General features: G+C 41.6%; 1 protein-coding gene across 1 annotated transcript; it reads right to left on the bottom strand.

Annotated features, from left to right (window-relative positions):
* Window positions 1–3,433: 3,433 nt before the first annotated feature.
* On the bottom strand, window positions 3,434–15,867 carry LOC137372507 (transmembrane protein 61-like). Its single transcript, XM_068036381.1, has 3 exons — window positions 15,759–15,867; window positions 8,542–9,013; window positions 3,434–6,277 (listed from the first exon to the last, which is right to left on the bottom strand). The coding sequence occupies exons 2-3, from the start codon at window positions 8,883–8,885 to the stop codon at window positions 5,965–5,967; spliced, it is 657 nt and encodes a 218-aa protein (XP_067892482.1). The 5' UTR covers window positions 8,886–9,013; window positions 15,759–15,867; the 3' UTR covers window positions 3,434–5,964.
* Between the last annotated feature and the right edge of the window lie 1,016 nt (window positions 15,868–16,883).

The raw sequence follows: 16,883 nt of genomic DNA, 5'->3' as shown, positions 1-16,883 counted from the left end.
AAAAGAGCTGTCTATTCTCTCTCAGCAGACATTCTACAAGGAGCTACAGGCCAAGTTAATTGCCTAAGGAAGAGACCATTTGTGTTGTTGAAGTTAGCAAAACTCCTTTTCTTTATTTCCAAGCCAGGAAATACTTGCTTCAATATTGAATCTCTCTTAACCGATGGTATTTTCTGGAATCCATCAGTGGTCTTGATGCCTACTGCAGCCAAAGTGCTTTGAATACCTATCAAGAACAGACTATTTCATCAAATCCGCATTGAGACTTTGAGTAGCATTTGATTATTGTCCCATTGGAATGCCTCACCCATCAGGAATGTAACTCACAAAGAATTATTTATTTATTCTTAAGAAACAGCTAATTTTTAAAAACATTTTTAAAAAGAAACCGGTTAACTGTGATTTTTGAGTGTATGTGTGTGTGAATGGGGACGTTAGGTTAAAATAAGAAGTTATAAGGTCTTTAGACATAGGTTTATCTTAATAGTGTTTAAGATTTAGTTTTTTAAATAGATAATTAATTTGTTGTTGTCTAAAGATACCTGGTTTGGTCTGTTTTATTCTGAGGGTTACTAGAGTGTTTAATTTGGCTGTTTTCCGGTTGTGTGGGAAAACTTTAATAATATGCTGTGACCTGTGAAGTGATGGGACCGAATTGACACTGCATTGCTCCTGCCTCGGTCATAACAGTATGTAATAAATAAGAAGAAACAGGAGAAATCTTATTTTTATTCATCAAAGACATCATCAGTCATACATTTGGATGAACTAGATGTTGAACCTGAAATTCAGAAAACACCGGATACTACAAACCTCAATGAAGGCCGTCCGAGTCAAGAAACAAGAGTTCAGAGAAAGACTACTGATCTTCCGAGTCTAACAACCACATGATCAGGGAGAGTTGTGAAGCCTCCAGACAGATTGAATCTGTGATGTCAGAGAATTGGGGAAGATGGGGTAGTATGTAAAAGTAAAAATGAATATATATAAAATAAATATGGACAAAGACTTGGGGGAGATATAGTATAAGGGTTTGAAAGGGTTAAAGTCTGGGACAGTGTGAGTAACACCCCCCACTATGATGATGTAAGAGATCACATGAGAGAAAGACTTGAAGGAGAAGAAGCAGCATGGCATCAGAGGAGTTAGACTCAATTAAGTGAAGCTGTATGTAGTTCTTTATATGTAATAAACTAGTTATTGTTGAAACTTACCGAAGACTCAGTAATCTCTCCTAGATTAACCAAACATACAACACTTCTCTCACAGTACGACTACAACATCGAATATCGTAGTTCAAAGGAGAATGCTATTTGTGACACACTGTCACCATTGCCGTAAGAAGGTTCCGAAGAAGGCTGTGAAAGTGCAATCTTCAAAATAGGTGTAGTAGATGATGACTTTGCAATCACTGCAACTGAAATTGCTGCTGAAATTCAGAAAGACTCAGTGTTGAAAAAAGTGTACGAACAGATATAGAATGGATGGACAGAATTTGACCAGTGTACAGATGAGGAAATGAAACCATTCCACAGTCATCTCAATAAGTTGTTGTGCATTTAGTGGGGTCATCGGGTGGTAACACCTCTTTCTCTGAGAGCTATGACTATGGCAGAACTCCATACTGAACACAAAGGAATATTCAGTATGAAATCCATAGCTCGAAGTTTTGTTTATTAGTCTAGTCTAATCAGTGATCTGGAATCATTAGTTAGCAAAATGTACTATCTGCCAAAACTGTAGAAGCAAGCCACCTAAAATTCCTTTACAACCATGGTCATGGTCAAGCCGACCATTTCAAAGAGTTCATAAAGACTTTTGTGAGAAGGAAAATGACAATTTCTTAGTCCTCATTGATCGTCACTAAAGTGGATCGAAGTAAAACACGAGTCAAAACACCAATACTGAATGGACAATAAACGAGTTAAGGCCTATTTTGGCTTGTCATGGACTACCAGAGGAGCTTGTCTCAGATAATGGTCCTCAATTACGTTCTGCTCCATTCCAAAATTTCAGGAAGCGAAATGGTATCAAAGACACCCACACTCCTCCGTATCATCCAGGATCAAACGGAGGAGCTGAAAGATCCGTGAGGATAGTTAAAGATGCATTCAAAGAACAAGTGCTGCATGAGTGTTCAAATTTCAGTTTGAAACAGCGGTTGGCTAATTTTCTGCTGAAGTGTAGAAAACCCCACCCTCTACTACAGGATATACACCTGCTAAGCTTTTGGTGAATAAAAGGTTTAAGACATGTTTGAGTCTAGTTCATTATAGAGAAAATAATTTTCTTTTGAAAGGGGAAGCAGTGTAATATAATTGTATAATATCCTATTGATGTGATGACATAGTGATGTGATGATGTCATGATGTAAATAAACATTTCCTTGAACTGGCCATGCTTGGTGTCCTTCTTGTCTGTTAGTGCCACCCAAAGATGTCACTGATGATGACCTGCTGCTGGGAGAACCTAGTGATGGTGGTGAAACCCACTGCCCTCTGTGTCTGCAAGGCCTCATTAAATGAATATACTGTCCATCCCTGGCAAAGAGGGCATCAGTGACCCGCGAGATGCAGTGGTGTGCAGCCACTTGTGAGATTCCACTAAGGTCCACAGCCGACCCTTGGAAGGAGCCAGAAGTAAAGAAATTCAAGGCTACAGTGACTTTGCCAAATACTGGCAGGGCGTGGCGACTAGTGCTGCGAGGTGTGAGGTCTTCGGTGACCATCTGCCTGGAGAGACGCAGTCTCCTACGGTACTGGATCTTGGTGTCCTTCCTGCCCTTCTTTCCTCTCCTGTGCCCTCTCGCTGCTGGGGCTCCTGCCTTTTCTGTGGAGGGTGTCTCTCTCATCACCACTGCACACAAAATCTGACAGTTATGCCCCCATTGCCAGCTGGAGCCTACCTTCTGGGCAGGTGGCTACCCAACTACCCTGACTTTGCACCACTAACCCCTGTTATGGGGCCGGGATGATGTTTCCCACCCCACCCCCCCACCCTCCCTCCAGCTGTAAGGCATGTATTACCCATGCACCTCTTTCAAAATTAGAACTGCAACCCCTTAAAAGTGCTTAACGAGATTTTAAACTACCTTAATAGGGCTGAATTGGAGGGAGAGCAGGATTCATGTCCCACCCACTCCCCATCCCAATGTGCTGCTCATAATCGCTGGCGCCAGAATAGGCGTTTTGAAATCGACATGCCGCCTGGCACCAGTATTTTCGGGCACCCCCCCACCTCCGTTCCTGTCTTCGGGGGCGCCAAAAGTTCAGTCCCATGTGAACGATACATAGGGTATCTTCTGCTGCAAAATATTGTTCACTTGTAATGTTATAGCTTGTGTAGGTGTAACAATGCACAAATATTAAAAAAACACAATGTATAAACACTTGAGACACAATCTGTAGAATAAATCTTTATTGCAAAGCTCTGTGTCAAACCTATTTGGAGAGGCAGAAGACCCAGTAAAGCCCTAAATTGTATATGCAACATAATAGGGTAGATTTTAATTCCCATGTGTCTGTGGAGTTCCTGGACTACCTTAGGTATCCAGTTCATTATACCCTTGTAAGACGTCAACAGGACTCTGGGCAACTGAGAGATGGCTCGTGCTTCCTTAATGTCCGTGAAAATGTCCCAAAAGTCACAAAGGCAAAAGTAACCAGTCCCAGATTTAATCTTCCAATTATAGTACTGACCTTCCTTAGCAGGTGCATTTTAAAAATTGTTTGCCTACTTTTCTTTGACCTTACCCGAGCCTCCAGTCTGCCTGCTAGTTGGAGCAGCAATAAGCCACTGACATCTGCCAATGAATCTGAATGGCTGCCTCTGCGACATTCTTACAGATGCAGGCCGCCTGCTCCAATCATGCTAATTAAGAATCAGCTGTGGCTCTGTTAATAGCACTTTCACCTTTGAGTCAGAAAGTTGTGGTTTTAAGTCCAATTCCAGAGACCTGAGTACAAAAATCTAGGCTAACTCTCTAGTGCAGTATTGAGAGAGTGCTGCACTGTTGTAGGTGATGTCTTTTGGATGAGGTGTTAAACAGAGGCCCAACTGCTCTTGAAGTTGGCTGTAAAAGATACTGTGGCACTATTTTGAAGAAGAGCAGGGGAGTTATCCCTGGTGTCCTGAGCAATATTTATCCCTCAATCAAAATCACAAAACAAAACAGTCATTATCACATTGCTGTTTGTAGGAGCTTGCTGTGCACACATTGGCTGCCGCGATTCCTACACTTCAAAAAGTACTTCACTGGCTGCAAAGTGCTCTGATACTTCCTGAGGTTGGCGCTATAATAAATGTAAGTCTTTCTATTTAAAGATGCTGACACCGTGATTTGGCACAGGTACTGTATACTTTTGTAAAAGTGGCGAGGAGATCTGCTCCAACCTATTTAGGTTGGTGAAGAGAAAGGAAAAGGAAAAGACTTTGCATTTATATAGCATCTTTTGCAAACTTATGACATCTCCAATCTCTTTACAGCCCAAATTCTTTTGATATGTAGTCGCTCTTGTAGGAAACACGGTAGTCAATTTGCACACAGCAAGGTCTCAAAAGCAGCAAAGAATAAATGACCAGATGAGATGTTTTAGGAGTAGTTGAAGGATAAATGTTGGCTAGGATGCCTGGAGGAGTCCCTGTCTTCTTCAGATAGAGCCCTGGGATCTTTTATGTCTCATCTGGAAGACAACACCTTTGAAAGTGCTGTATTCCCTCAGGAAAGCACTGCAGTGCCAGCATAGTTTGTGCTCAAGTCTGTGACATAGGACTTGAATTCATGATCTTCTGACTCAGAGGCAAGACTCCTGACATGGAGTCCTAACAGTTGCAGCTGGGCTCCCCAAATTTCAGGCCCTTAGATTGTTAAGTAACTGGGCATATGTACGGCAAGTGGAAACTAATAGACATAAGTTGAAAACATGTTGGCCATAAGTAGACAGTAAATAGAATAACGTTAGCACAAGGAGACTATTAAAGGCACCTGAGAGTAATAGTAGAAACATCCATTTCAGTGTGCAATGTGTAGAATGCTAGAGTATATTAGAGCAGTAGAATAAAAGTCTATAGAAGTTATATGAAGACTCAGGCCACCTTGTTCAGTTTTGGTCAAAATATAGAAAAGCTTAATCTTTGTATTCGAGAAAGCAGGTGGTTCAGGAGGGACATCATTGAAGTACATAAAATCTTAAGTTCTATAGATAAGGTAAACTCAAAATTTACTCGACAGTATGATGAGAAATTAGGAATATAAAGGTCAATCAGAAAGCACTTCTTTACTGAGACAGTGTTAAATATTTTAAAGAATCCATCAAGCAGGGCAATAGAGGGAAACACATTGCAGGTACTTTTAACCTAACATGCCGTTGGAAACTGACAGGATTGGGTGCAACATTGGGGTGTAAAATGTGAGTGTTGGGGTCGCTTTGATGTGCTGAATCGTCTTTCTCTCATCCTGACTTTTCTTAAGTACCCCACCAAGTCTGGCATCGCGCTCTTGGAAATGTAGGTTAACACAGTGCGAGATGAACTGGAAATAATTCTCACGTCCCACCCCACTTCAGAACTGGCTGTTATAATAAGACAGCAAAAAGCAACGAGTCTTCTGATAAAAGATACTACATTGCAACATGAAATGTGAATTCAAATATTTGTGTTCAGACAACATGGCATAATAACTACTTCAGAAAAACAAGCCCAAGCCATATGGTTGTAGCCTATGGTGGCTTCCACAGCCTAACCAAAAGAACAACTATCTTTAAACTAATATTTCAGTAATCTACCATTAAATAAAAATAGCAATCATGATAAGAAATTAGAAGCATGAATAGCAAATTTAGGAAACAAAAAGAATCCTTATTACCCAATGAATTTCAAAGAGAAAAAAAGTACCCTATTCGGACTTTGAAATTGAGTCTGTATGGACACTGAGAGTTTTGTGCTGTCTGTTCTAGACATTCATTATCAAATATGCATGCGGAGATTCTCATAGCTGGGCGGAGGGGTGGTGTAGGTAGTGGATGTCATGGAGCCTGGCCCAAGCTCTTCCTGCTGCAAAATCTGAGTCGGCGCTCTCTGTGATAGTGCACTATCAGACAAACTGCGCTTACAGGGTGTAAGTCGAACTCTGCTAACATCTGATAGCATTTCATATGATGGAGGAAGATCTGGGTCTTTGGGTGGTAGTGGAATCAGAAGATTGCTAGATGGCACCATCATCACTGGTCTGCAGTTTAGAGCCTCATTGTATGAAGGGACTCGAAAGTTGTCAGGACCACTAGAAAAGAAAAAAAGACCTTAAAGACAAAAATTGAGATTTCACCTTAAACACTTTAATGGTTATTTCTAGTTATTAGAAGAGGGATGATGATGCTAGCAAATGAAACAGATTACCACTTTTTACATTGACAGTCTGTGAGTATATTAGGATGGACAGTCTGTGAGTGTGTTAGGATGGACAGTCTGTGAGTGTGTTGGTGAAGACATTCTATGGAGTTAGGTCACAGATCAGCCATGACCTAATTGAATGGCAGAACAGGCTTGAGGGGCTAAATGGCCTATTCCTGTTCCTATGTTCCTATGTATATGGGTGTGGGTGTGGACCATGTGTGGATATGTTGGTGTGGACAGTCTGTTAATGTATTGGTGAGGACAGTTTTGGGTGTCGGTGTGGACATTGTGCAGTTATGTTGGTGTGGACAGCCTGTAAGTGTGAAAGTGTGGACTGCTGTTCGTCTTTCAAGGTGAAGATGACCATGTCCATCATCTGTAGTGTTTGGTACTGTTTTTTTGGGTACATTGGTGACTGCTAAGGCCAATCTGCACGCAAAAGGTTCTGCTGCAAATAGGGCAAGATACTGCAGACGGTAGAGTTTTGGATGAGCTGCTGGCTTGGGATTTCCTCTCCTTGTGTTTTCTCTCTGCCTCTGATATGTGCTTGCTTTCAACAGAGGCCACATCTTTTTTCATTCGCTTGTGCCAGGTGCAGTGATCCTAGGCGAGCTTCTCCCAGGACTTGGTGTCAATACCAAAACTCTTAAGCGAAGCTTTCAATGTGTCCTTATAGCACTTCCTTTGACCACCATGACAGCACACCCCAGACTCAAGCTCTCCATAGAAGATTCGCTTTGGTAAGCAAGTGTCAGGTATTCTGGCTACATGACCAGCCCAACTCAGTTGTGACTGTCTCAATATGGTGTGGGTGCTTGGCATGCCAGCTTGGGTGAGCACCTCAGTGCCTGGTATTTTGTCCTGCCATCTGATCTTCAGAATTTTCTGAAGGCAGCTCAAGTGAAAGTGGTTGAGTTTCTTGGCATGTTGCTGGTACCCAGTCCAAGTCTAAAAATGCGTAAATCAGAGTGGGCAAGACTATAGACTTTCAGTTTGGTATGCAGACTTACTCCTCTTTATTCTCAGACTAATTTCTGAAGGCTTCCGAAGGCGATACTTGCTTTAGCAATACTTGCATGTGTCTCGTCATCAATATAGACAGCTCGAACTTATGCGTTGCTGACAGGTTCTGGTCATGGACTGAAACCTTGGACTCCAGATAAGGCTTTCCTGGAGCAGGTTGGTACATTACTTCAGTTTTCTTTGTGCTGATCGTAAGGCCAAAGTTGTCAGATGCATTGGAGAGCAAGTCCATCTTACATTGCATGTCCAGCTCTGAACCGAAAACTTGTGCACAGTCATTGGCAAACAGTCATTGGAGACCTTGGATTTTACCTGGAGTTCTCTCAGATTGAGTAGCTTCCCATCCATGTGATATCTGATTTTAATGCCAGGATCACCATCATGGAAGGCATTGGAGAACATAGTGAGAAAAACATGCAGAAGAGGGTTGATGCTAGCACGTAGCCCTGCTTAACTCCATTAGTGACTGGGAATGGGTCTTCTTCTGTTGACAGTACAGTATGGTACAGTGTGTGGGTGTATCGTTGTGGGGAGTAAGTGCGTGTGTGTTTGCTCTTAACAATTCAAAGACTACTTTTAAAAATTAAAGTTCAAATTATTATTTTCAGTACAAATGCGACCACATTTTGACTTTTTAAATTTTGTAACGCCAATTTGAATCTATTTAAAATAAATAGGTTCCCTTCTGTGTTACAATTGCCAAATCTAGATAATGCAATCATTATTATCAAAGCAGACCTGCAAATTTCAACATAACATGAAGGTGTCCAAAGATTTTGCTGAAAACTGTGGTCTAAATGGACAAAGTGAGCATGCACTAGTGTCTCATGTCTGTCAGTATCTATGGCATGCTCACTAGACCAGGTATAGAACATCTCACTAGTGGTTGGCCACTTTTACTTTTTTGGGGCAATTCTCACATCCTCACTGAAAATAATCCAAACCTTTCCTCAATTTCTAAAATATCTTCCATTTTATGAACTTGAGCAATTACGCTGTCGAAACCATCCCAAAAGGCAAATTTCTTTATGAGCAACTGTGGGGAGGAAAACAGTGTCTCACACACTATGGTCAATAATCCTATTGGAATTAATTTCTGGAACTGGACCAATCTGCTGTTTGTCCTACCTGTGCCTATACTTTGCTCTCCGTTCCATGGTGTTAAAATATACAGTTGTTCTATTCCAACGTCTGTAACCCCTGGACATTTGCCTATTCACTTTTGCAGACCATAGGAGGCCAAAAAAAAGTAAGAATCCTCCAATCATGCAGAATAAAACACTGACTGATCTCAGTAACGGGTTCAAGGAGGTTTGCTGGATAGCTGCTATGACTTCTTCATTGGATGAGGTTGCTGGACTCTTAGTAGGATCTGGTTGTTCATCGCTCCACCACGCAAAACAAATGGCACCAGACATAAGAAGCACTGCCCCTCCAATTGTGACTCTATTACGCATGCGGGTATATGCCATTTATGTTGTTTACAAAGCTCAAAGCTCAGTTAAATTGAATCAGAAGTCCAGCATCCAGCGAATTAGTATCCTTGAAGATTCTGTGTCAGTCTGTTGGACAATTCATAGCCCGAGGCCCATAGTCATTGCTGCAAGCAGAGGGAGATTAAACAGTAATAAACCCAGACTTGATGAAGTGATAACAAATACAAATCTGATAATCAGATCCCACGTTATAAAATTATTATAAATGACTTGAAAACAAAAAAAGATAGAAATAAGGAAAAGCCATTCAAATTGCATTTAAAAGATCCCATAGCACTATTTTGAAGAGCGGGGTAGATATCCCAGTGTTCTGGCCAGTATTTATCCCTTAATCAAGAAATAAGAAGCAAGAAATAAAAAATAGGAGCAGTGGACCATTCGGTCCCTCAAGCCTGCACTGCCATTCAATACAATGATGGCTGATCTTCGACCTCAATTCCACTTCCCTGCCCTCTCCCCATATCCCTTGAACATCACACAAACAGATTATTCGGTCATTGTCACATTGCTGTTTGTGGGAGCTTGCTGTGTAAAATCATGCTACTGCATTTCTCACGTTACAACAGATACTTCAAAACTACTTCATTGGTTGTAAAATGCTTTGGGATCTCTTGAGGTCATGAAAGGCGTTATATGAAATACAGGTCATTTTTGTACCTTTTAAAGAGATCCATCCACCCCTTGTCTCCTTTAACAAACCTTACACGCAACTGAAGTGCACGTGTTTACCTTTTTTCTTATTGTCACTTCCGACAACAGGAAGTGGCTGTCCCTCCAACTTCTGCCTGAAAATTTTTTAATTTTTATTAATTAAATTTTTTAGAATAATACTCCTGGCCCCACCAATATACAACAGCCCCATTGCTGTCCCATGTGCAACCCTCCCTGTCTCCTTCACCGTCTCCAACAATCAGTTGGTTCTATATTGTCCCAACCAGCAAGCTGCCTGGAAGCATTGATTTAGTGTTGACTGCATGCTAATGAAGCTGGGCTTCAGAATACCTCCGGCCTCATGGCAGTTCAATGGGCAAGTGGCAGCCAGAGTGTGCCTGATCTGAAAACCAGCCCTGTGATGTGTAAATTAGGCTGTCTAATTGGGTGTATCTTCAAAATGCAGGAGAATCCTGAGTCATGTCTGGATGAAAGGCCTGCAATAAGGCTGCTTGCTTGAGTACATTAATGGAGTTTTGGAGTTTATGTTTTTGGATGTCTTTAGTGAGTTTTTTGACTGTGCCAGCCAAAGTTTGCCTACTGCCACAAGTGACCACCAGACTAAACTTCATATTTTGGGCCTCCTCATTCCACAACAGGATCCTGGAGTTGCTTCTACAAAAGTCTGAAAGGAGGAGCTGGTTCTATATCCATCATTTGGAATAGCAGGAAGGTTTGGAATGCTGTGGCAAATGGCATTAGTGCAGCAACAACTGGTTGAAGGATGTGCCTTCAATGACATAAAAGGTTCATTAATCTGATCAGAAAAGGTAGGAGTGGATCTCTGATCTCCTGCATCTGATGTGACTATACTAAGTGAGACATTGACTACCACTTGAACTGAGCGCCCTCATAGACAATCAGAATCGCAATGCTAGCACCCTTTCCTGGGAGAAGCTTGCAGGCATGCCATAGTCTGTGCACAGCTTTCCACTGATGATACCTGACAACACTATAAGTTTGGCCACTTACCTGTCCCCTTGCTTGATTGGGGTTAGTACTGAAAGCTGGGGAATGGGGCTGCAGGTGAATTGGGGCTCTAATGGTCTTAATGTTGTTATAATTGCTCAAGAAGGCAACTGATTAATCAACGGCAGCGGTCTGCCCCTGGTGGAGCTTCAGCTACACTTGAAACAGTTTCTTCCTTTGAGGTGAGGACTGTGAGTATCCAGGGCAGATATTCAGGGAAGGAAGCTGATCCAGCAACTAATGCTATAATGCCAGTCTAGGTATTTCAAATGAATGTCCAGGCTGCTGCAATCCAGGCACTGGTGCAGTGTATCCTCCTATATGTATTGCCTGTTGGAAGAACTGGAAAAAATGAGGGCACACATGCTCACAGGCTTCCAGTCCTTGGCTAATGCTGTTAAGTCAATGGTGGCATTGAAGCCGTGACTAGGGGTATGACAGCGCCTTTGACAGTGGATGCTGCATGCTCTATGGTTTGCACTACCAACCCTAATTCCATCTATCCACTTCATTTTTTTTATTCATTCATGGGATGTGACGTCTCAAACTCCCAGCTCAGGTAGGATTTTTACTTTTAACACTTACCAGCAATTCTTGCTGTGTGTGTCCGACCCGGAGCCGGGCCGATCCGACCCGATCCCGAAAGCCGGACCCGGAACAGCGACCCGACCCAACCCGAGCTCGACACATGTTGTCAGGTCCCGTCAGGTTCGGGTCGGGTAGCAGGCCTTTAACCCACAATGCTGTTAGGAATGGAATTCCAGGATTTTGACCCAGCAACAATGAAGGAACGGTGATATAGTTCCAAGTCAGGATGGTGTGTGGCTAGGAGGAGAACTTGCAGTTGGTGGCGTTCCCATGCATCTGCTGCCCTTGTCCTTCTCGGTGGAAGAGGTCACGGGTTTGGAAGGTGTTCTCTAAGCAGCCTTGGTGACTGCTGTTGAGCAAGAAAGCATTTTCAAATAGCAACCAGAAGGTCTGGAAGAGGGCTGCCAATTCCTCAGCCTTTGACACCACAGATCACACAATCCTCCTCCAACACCTCTCCTCCATTGTCAAGTTTGTAGAGGACCTCGCAATGTTAACTATCAGCTCACACCCAACAAAGAAATCTTGGCGAGGGGGGTGAAATTTGACTTGGACGGTAGCACAAAGCGAGTGATAACAAACTAGCCCCCCGTTATATACTTTAGCTGACTTTTATTTTCACCACACCAAGTATTGGTGCAACCTATATCATGGGAGTTATTAGTACTAATCCTGAACAGAGATAGAAAAGTATGGTAAAAAAAAAGAAAGAAGAGGAAATAAAAGCAAACAAATACATGAAGTAAAGAAAAGGGAAGTCAAAAAGAAATAATTAGGGTTGGAGGAAATGTCTTGAAGGAAAAATGAAGGAAAATAAAATTGGTAGGAAGAAATGAGTGAATGCTATAAGTAGAATAAATCCACGATAGAAAAGAAAGAACAGTTGAGGAAAATGGCATGGCCTAACCCAAAGTCATTGGGGAGCATGGTGCTGGCATGTTATTGGTATAAACATGTGTCCATATTATTATGTTAAACATGCGACGGTTTCCTTTTGTGTATAACACAACACTAAAAGGAAATTGAATGTGAAAGCTAGTGTTTTATAAAATTTAATTGTACCCTTCCTTCCAGTTGCAGAGTTTTGCCAAAATATCTGGATGATAATTACTATAATAGATGAGGCCTGTAATAGAATTTGGAATAAATCTCTCATCTCATGATACATGGAAAAGGTTAACTAAACTACTAGGAAGTATTACAGCTCAAAATAAAATATGTTCCACCAGTATGTAAGCAAGTTAGTTTGAGGTTTTACTTTTTGAGACAGCACAATGTTGCATTGCTCTGTAATGTGTCATGGAGTTACAGGATACAAGTCTGCACACATGCTTTCCAATATGGTGATTCTTCTTAAAACCTCAATCGTGCTGTTGCACAGAAGCCCTGGTGGTAGATCAGATATTTCCTAACAAGTAGGGATGTAGGGAGGGACAACCTGGGGTCCAGGTGCCCTAAGCTACTTTTGAGCACTTTCCAGTGAGTGGTTATAGAAGGATGTTGGCAGAGATATCAAAGCAGGTTTCCAGCTAATGCTCTTGATCAAGGAATGTGTGTTGAGGATAATTTTCAGGAAAACAATTGGAGAAAGAATAACTTACAAACACCATTAAGCTACAATCCCACCCCAACTTGAGATTCGCAGCAGCACCTATCTCTATCCTCAGCGTAGGCAAACCGGTGAATCCAATTCTTTATTTCATTAAGGAACATTTTCTAGATGGCAGCCACTCCCCTTTGGATTTTCTTCAAGATTTTAATGATCATAAAAGTTAGAAAAATGTCATAATAATTTTATATTTGTGTATGCTCAGTAGGCCACCAGGGAATACAACATTTAAGCATCCTTGTTGAACCATTGATGCTTTCGTCACTTGCAATTTACCCAAGTTCCTTAATAATGGAATGAATCCTGTATTCTGAAGTTCCCAATTAAAAATCTTTAAAAATTCAACATTTTTTGATGGTCGATCCAATGGATTGCATTATGGAGGGGCAAGACATCTACTCATCACCTGGACCCTGACCTAAGCCATGCCACTAAATGGAAGTGCTGTGTAGTAGCCAGATGTTATTCAAGCAATTGGTATTGTATGTATTAGTGGAGGGAGATGCAGTGGTTTTTGTCAAGGTTCATCCCAAGCAGCTCTGTAACACAGGAGTCTGTGCTCTACGGGCTGTTCCCAGGGACACACACCGAGACAAACATCAACTGCTGCTGGAGGACTATCAATTCGGTGAAAGACGCCCTTTGGTCTGCCCCACACTTGCTGGTCTTCCAGCGTAAAGAGTTGTCCACGACCGAATGTTGCAGACTGGCACATTCCAAGGTCCAGGACTACATACTGAGGGACGCACTAAAGCTTGGGGCAGCCGCAGCAAAGGCTCAATGGGGAAAGACCACAGTGTAAGGTCCCCCCACCAAGCTGAACTGAGGGGCTGGATCCATGGGAAACCCCTCGAACTGTATCGGGAAAATTTTCATTTGCTGTAAAATGTAAAAATGTAATTGGCATGACAAATGTGAAATAGAAGGGTTGTGAGGCAACTCATGATTGTAATGAAGCAAACGGACCTCCTTTGCACTGTTTGTATTTTTTGCCTTGGTGCTGTTTGAAACTGGTAATGTAATTTTTACAGATTTTTATGAATAAAGTATATTTTGGAAATAATAAAATAATGTATTAGTGGAGTGGTCTATTATCACAGCTATCTTCTATATACAACAATTCCAAACTTATTTCACTTCTGTGCCAGATTTCACGTTCAATTGAGAGGTATTACCTTCATCATGCAGGAAAGTGAATTTTTGGTGCTATTTTTGTTGCGATGTTGGCTTAACATTTCAAGATGAATTATGCAATCAGAACACGGGGAAATAGGTTGCCAAATTTTTGTTAAGGACAATGCTTTGACCACAAAATCAACTCAAAATGGTGATAATTTGTACCTCAGTGAAAGTGGACATTCTGTAGATCAGATTGATGTCTCAGTACCATAAAACTATTGTCCATCCTGTTACAAAATTACCAGGGTTAATACAGATGTATTACTAACTGAGCAGATTACCAGATATTTTATTGTTAAATAGATCACCAGCTGGCAGGGAACATAAATGGAAAAAAAAACGCAATTAATCTTTAAAGATCTCCTTTGGCTTCAATTCACAATGACAGGAAATGAAAATGACAGCAATAAGTACTGTTTATTCATTGATATTGGGAAATCACGATGGCTTAGCTTGGGTAGGCCTTGCAATATGGAGAATTCTATCAACAACACAAATTAAACAGTAGTGCTAACCTGTATATCATTCTCTCCTATATTTTATATATATATATTTTCTTCTTTTAGGTATATGAACATATGAAAATGATGGGCATTAAAAGACAAGCTGGTCCAACAAAGCTGTTCCACACAAGATGCCTCGAGCATCATGACTAATGATTTCTTACAACCTGCCCACTGCACCGCACCCCCTCCCCCCACCCCTGGGAGAACATAAGCTCTGGAAAATTCCTCTCCGATTGCTGCAGGCGATCAAAACCAGTCCAGCAGATCACATGGACAATGTGTTCATTAACTATTAATCCTCTTATCTTCTTTACGATGCAATCTCTGGTTTAGGCAAGAACTGGCCCAACTCTTTCTTGAAGGATGTTGTCTTATATCTTTTATATCTTATATTTTCCCCGCATAATATATTGCAACTTGTAGTCAATGGGACAAGCGGTCTGCCTGATCCCAGATGACTGTTGATGCTGTTTTGATCCAGCTGTTGGTAAGTGTGTGAGAAACTGATCCATCTTGGCTTTTTCTTCACATTTTCCTCTCTCTATCTAAGAAAGTGTCTCATGTTCATAAGGTGCCTCAGGAGATGGCCAAGCTAAGATTTTTACTTCATAATAAAGGAGGTCCTGGGCACAACTCTGCATGCTACTATTCTGTGCTACAATGATTTGTGAAATTGATGCCTGTACCAGAAGGCCACCTATTTTCTTTAAAGTAAACATGTAACTCAGGTTTTCCAAAGAGAATAGGCTTGGATGCCCATGTTATACTGCTTTTATTTTCAATTCTGTGTACAATTCTACCCTATGGACATGTAAAAATAAAATAGAACTTGCATCATTTAATTGGTATGCTTTTTTTTAGCTTCCTGTTTTTTTTTAATGTCACTAATATCTAAATCTGCACCTATTCCTTTATTGATTTCTTTCCATTTATCAATTCATTCCTATAGAATTAAAAGATGAGGGCACATCAAGCAGTGCAATGCCGCACCACGATGGATTGACATGGCACTGTAGGAAGGGGTGGTACCCTACAACACTACTTCCCTATCCGCATATTACATTCCTAATATCAGATACCTCCCTTGAAAAGATGGGTGGACAAGTGCCATGCCCTCAGCAAATCGCAATTTCTAGCAGCTAGTATCAGAGCAATACTGGAAGGAAATTTCCTTCCCACTTACTTGTCCAGGCCTTGGTGTGGGGCACAATGTTATAAGATATATGTTTGCATATTAAAGATAAGACGAGTCTACTTATTTTGACTAAGTTGAAGGAAACTACTCACCAGCATTTGAAAACTAGAGGGTTCCAGGAGGATACACTTGTTTTGTACCGTCTCTATGGCACAAGTGGTGACAGCAGTGGGCAGAATGTATGTCCCAAGAACAGCTCTAACCAGTTCTGATCTAATATTCAGCCTGAACAATCAGCTTAATTCAGTACCTGACTGCTACCTCAGTCCGATTGATGTATGGTGATAGCTGAACAAGCTGGATTACTCAATGTTTACCAGTACACTAACAGACAAATGCAGCCAAAATAATTTACAAAACTGAGGCACTAGTCTCTCACTCAAACTCTTTAAACTTGACTTTCGCTTCCTCCCAGATGCATTGGTAATATACTTATGGATCTCTTTGAACATTACTATCTGTGCTATCTGTACTTTCTAATAGTCTGAAGACACACAGCTGCACTAAAGGGTTGGATTCTATGGGATGGTGGTGAAAAAATAAACAAGGTAACCTGCGAAAACAAAGAATCCCAGTGTTACGAGACAAGGAGGCCAAAGAAGAAGAAGAAATCTGCTTAATTTTGCATTCTTATAAAAGCTCAATTTGCAGATTAAATACAAAAGTTAAATAGTAGTAACTAATATTCTGCTGCTGCTAAAGGAGTATCACCTTCATGAAAAAGTGGTAAATTTTCATTTTGTTTAAAAATATTGTAGTATTACTAAAATGCATCTGAATGATAAAATCAAAATGAAAATAATGTGGGTTGGATTTTATAGGGGTCTCGACATCGGGATCTGTGGCGGGGGGGGGGTACTTGATGATTGCCCCGGATAAGGCCCACCACCGACCTCGACGCCGGAAGGACACATTCCAATCTTGCCAGCTGGGGCAAGGCTTCGTGGCGGCCATCCTGCCGCTCGGTGATGGGACCTGGATTTGAATATTCAAATAAATTATCTCACCTGCATTAATGACGCTCCCGTTGCCTCCTGAAGTGCTGCCGCGTTCTTCACCCCAGCGGCCGGCCTTCGAATCCCCATCCGGGGAAATGAGGCGCAACACCTATGGCAGGGGGGAAGGAAGTAAGTGTCTCAGTGTTGTGGGGGTTGGGGAGAGGGTTAAACTCTTTGGATTGGTGGGTGGGGGTTGGTGGGAAGGGGTTGAGGGTTAAA

The sequence above is a fragment of the Heterodontus francisci genome, chromosome 8 (assembly GCF_036365525.1).
Source record: "Heterodontus francisci isolate sHetFra1 chromosome 8, sHetFra1.hap1, whole genome shotgun sequence".
NCBI lineage: Eukaryota > Metazoa > Chordata > Chondrichthyes > Heterodontiformes > Heterodontidae > Heterodontus > Heterodontus francisci.
This window is presented reverse-complemented; position numbering and strand designations above follow the sequence as displayed.

What these genes read in the sequence shown, in the direction of transcription:
- LOC137372507 (XM_068036381.1), bottom strand. Translation starts at nt 8,885, where the DNA reads ATGGCATATACCCGCATGCGTAATAGAGTCACAATTGGAGGGGCAGTG. An exon ending in AGAGCAAAGTATAGGCACAG is followed by an intron (nt 6,278 to 8,541) that starts GTAGGACAAACA and finishes TTTCTTTTCTAG; the next exon opens with TGGTCCTGACAACTTTCGAG.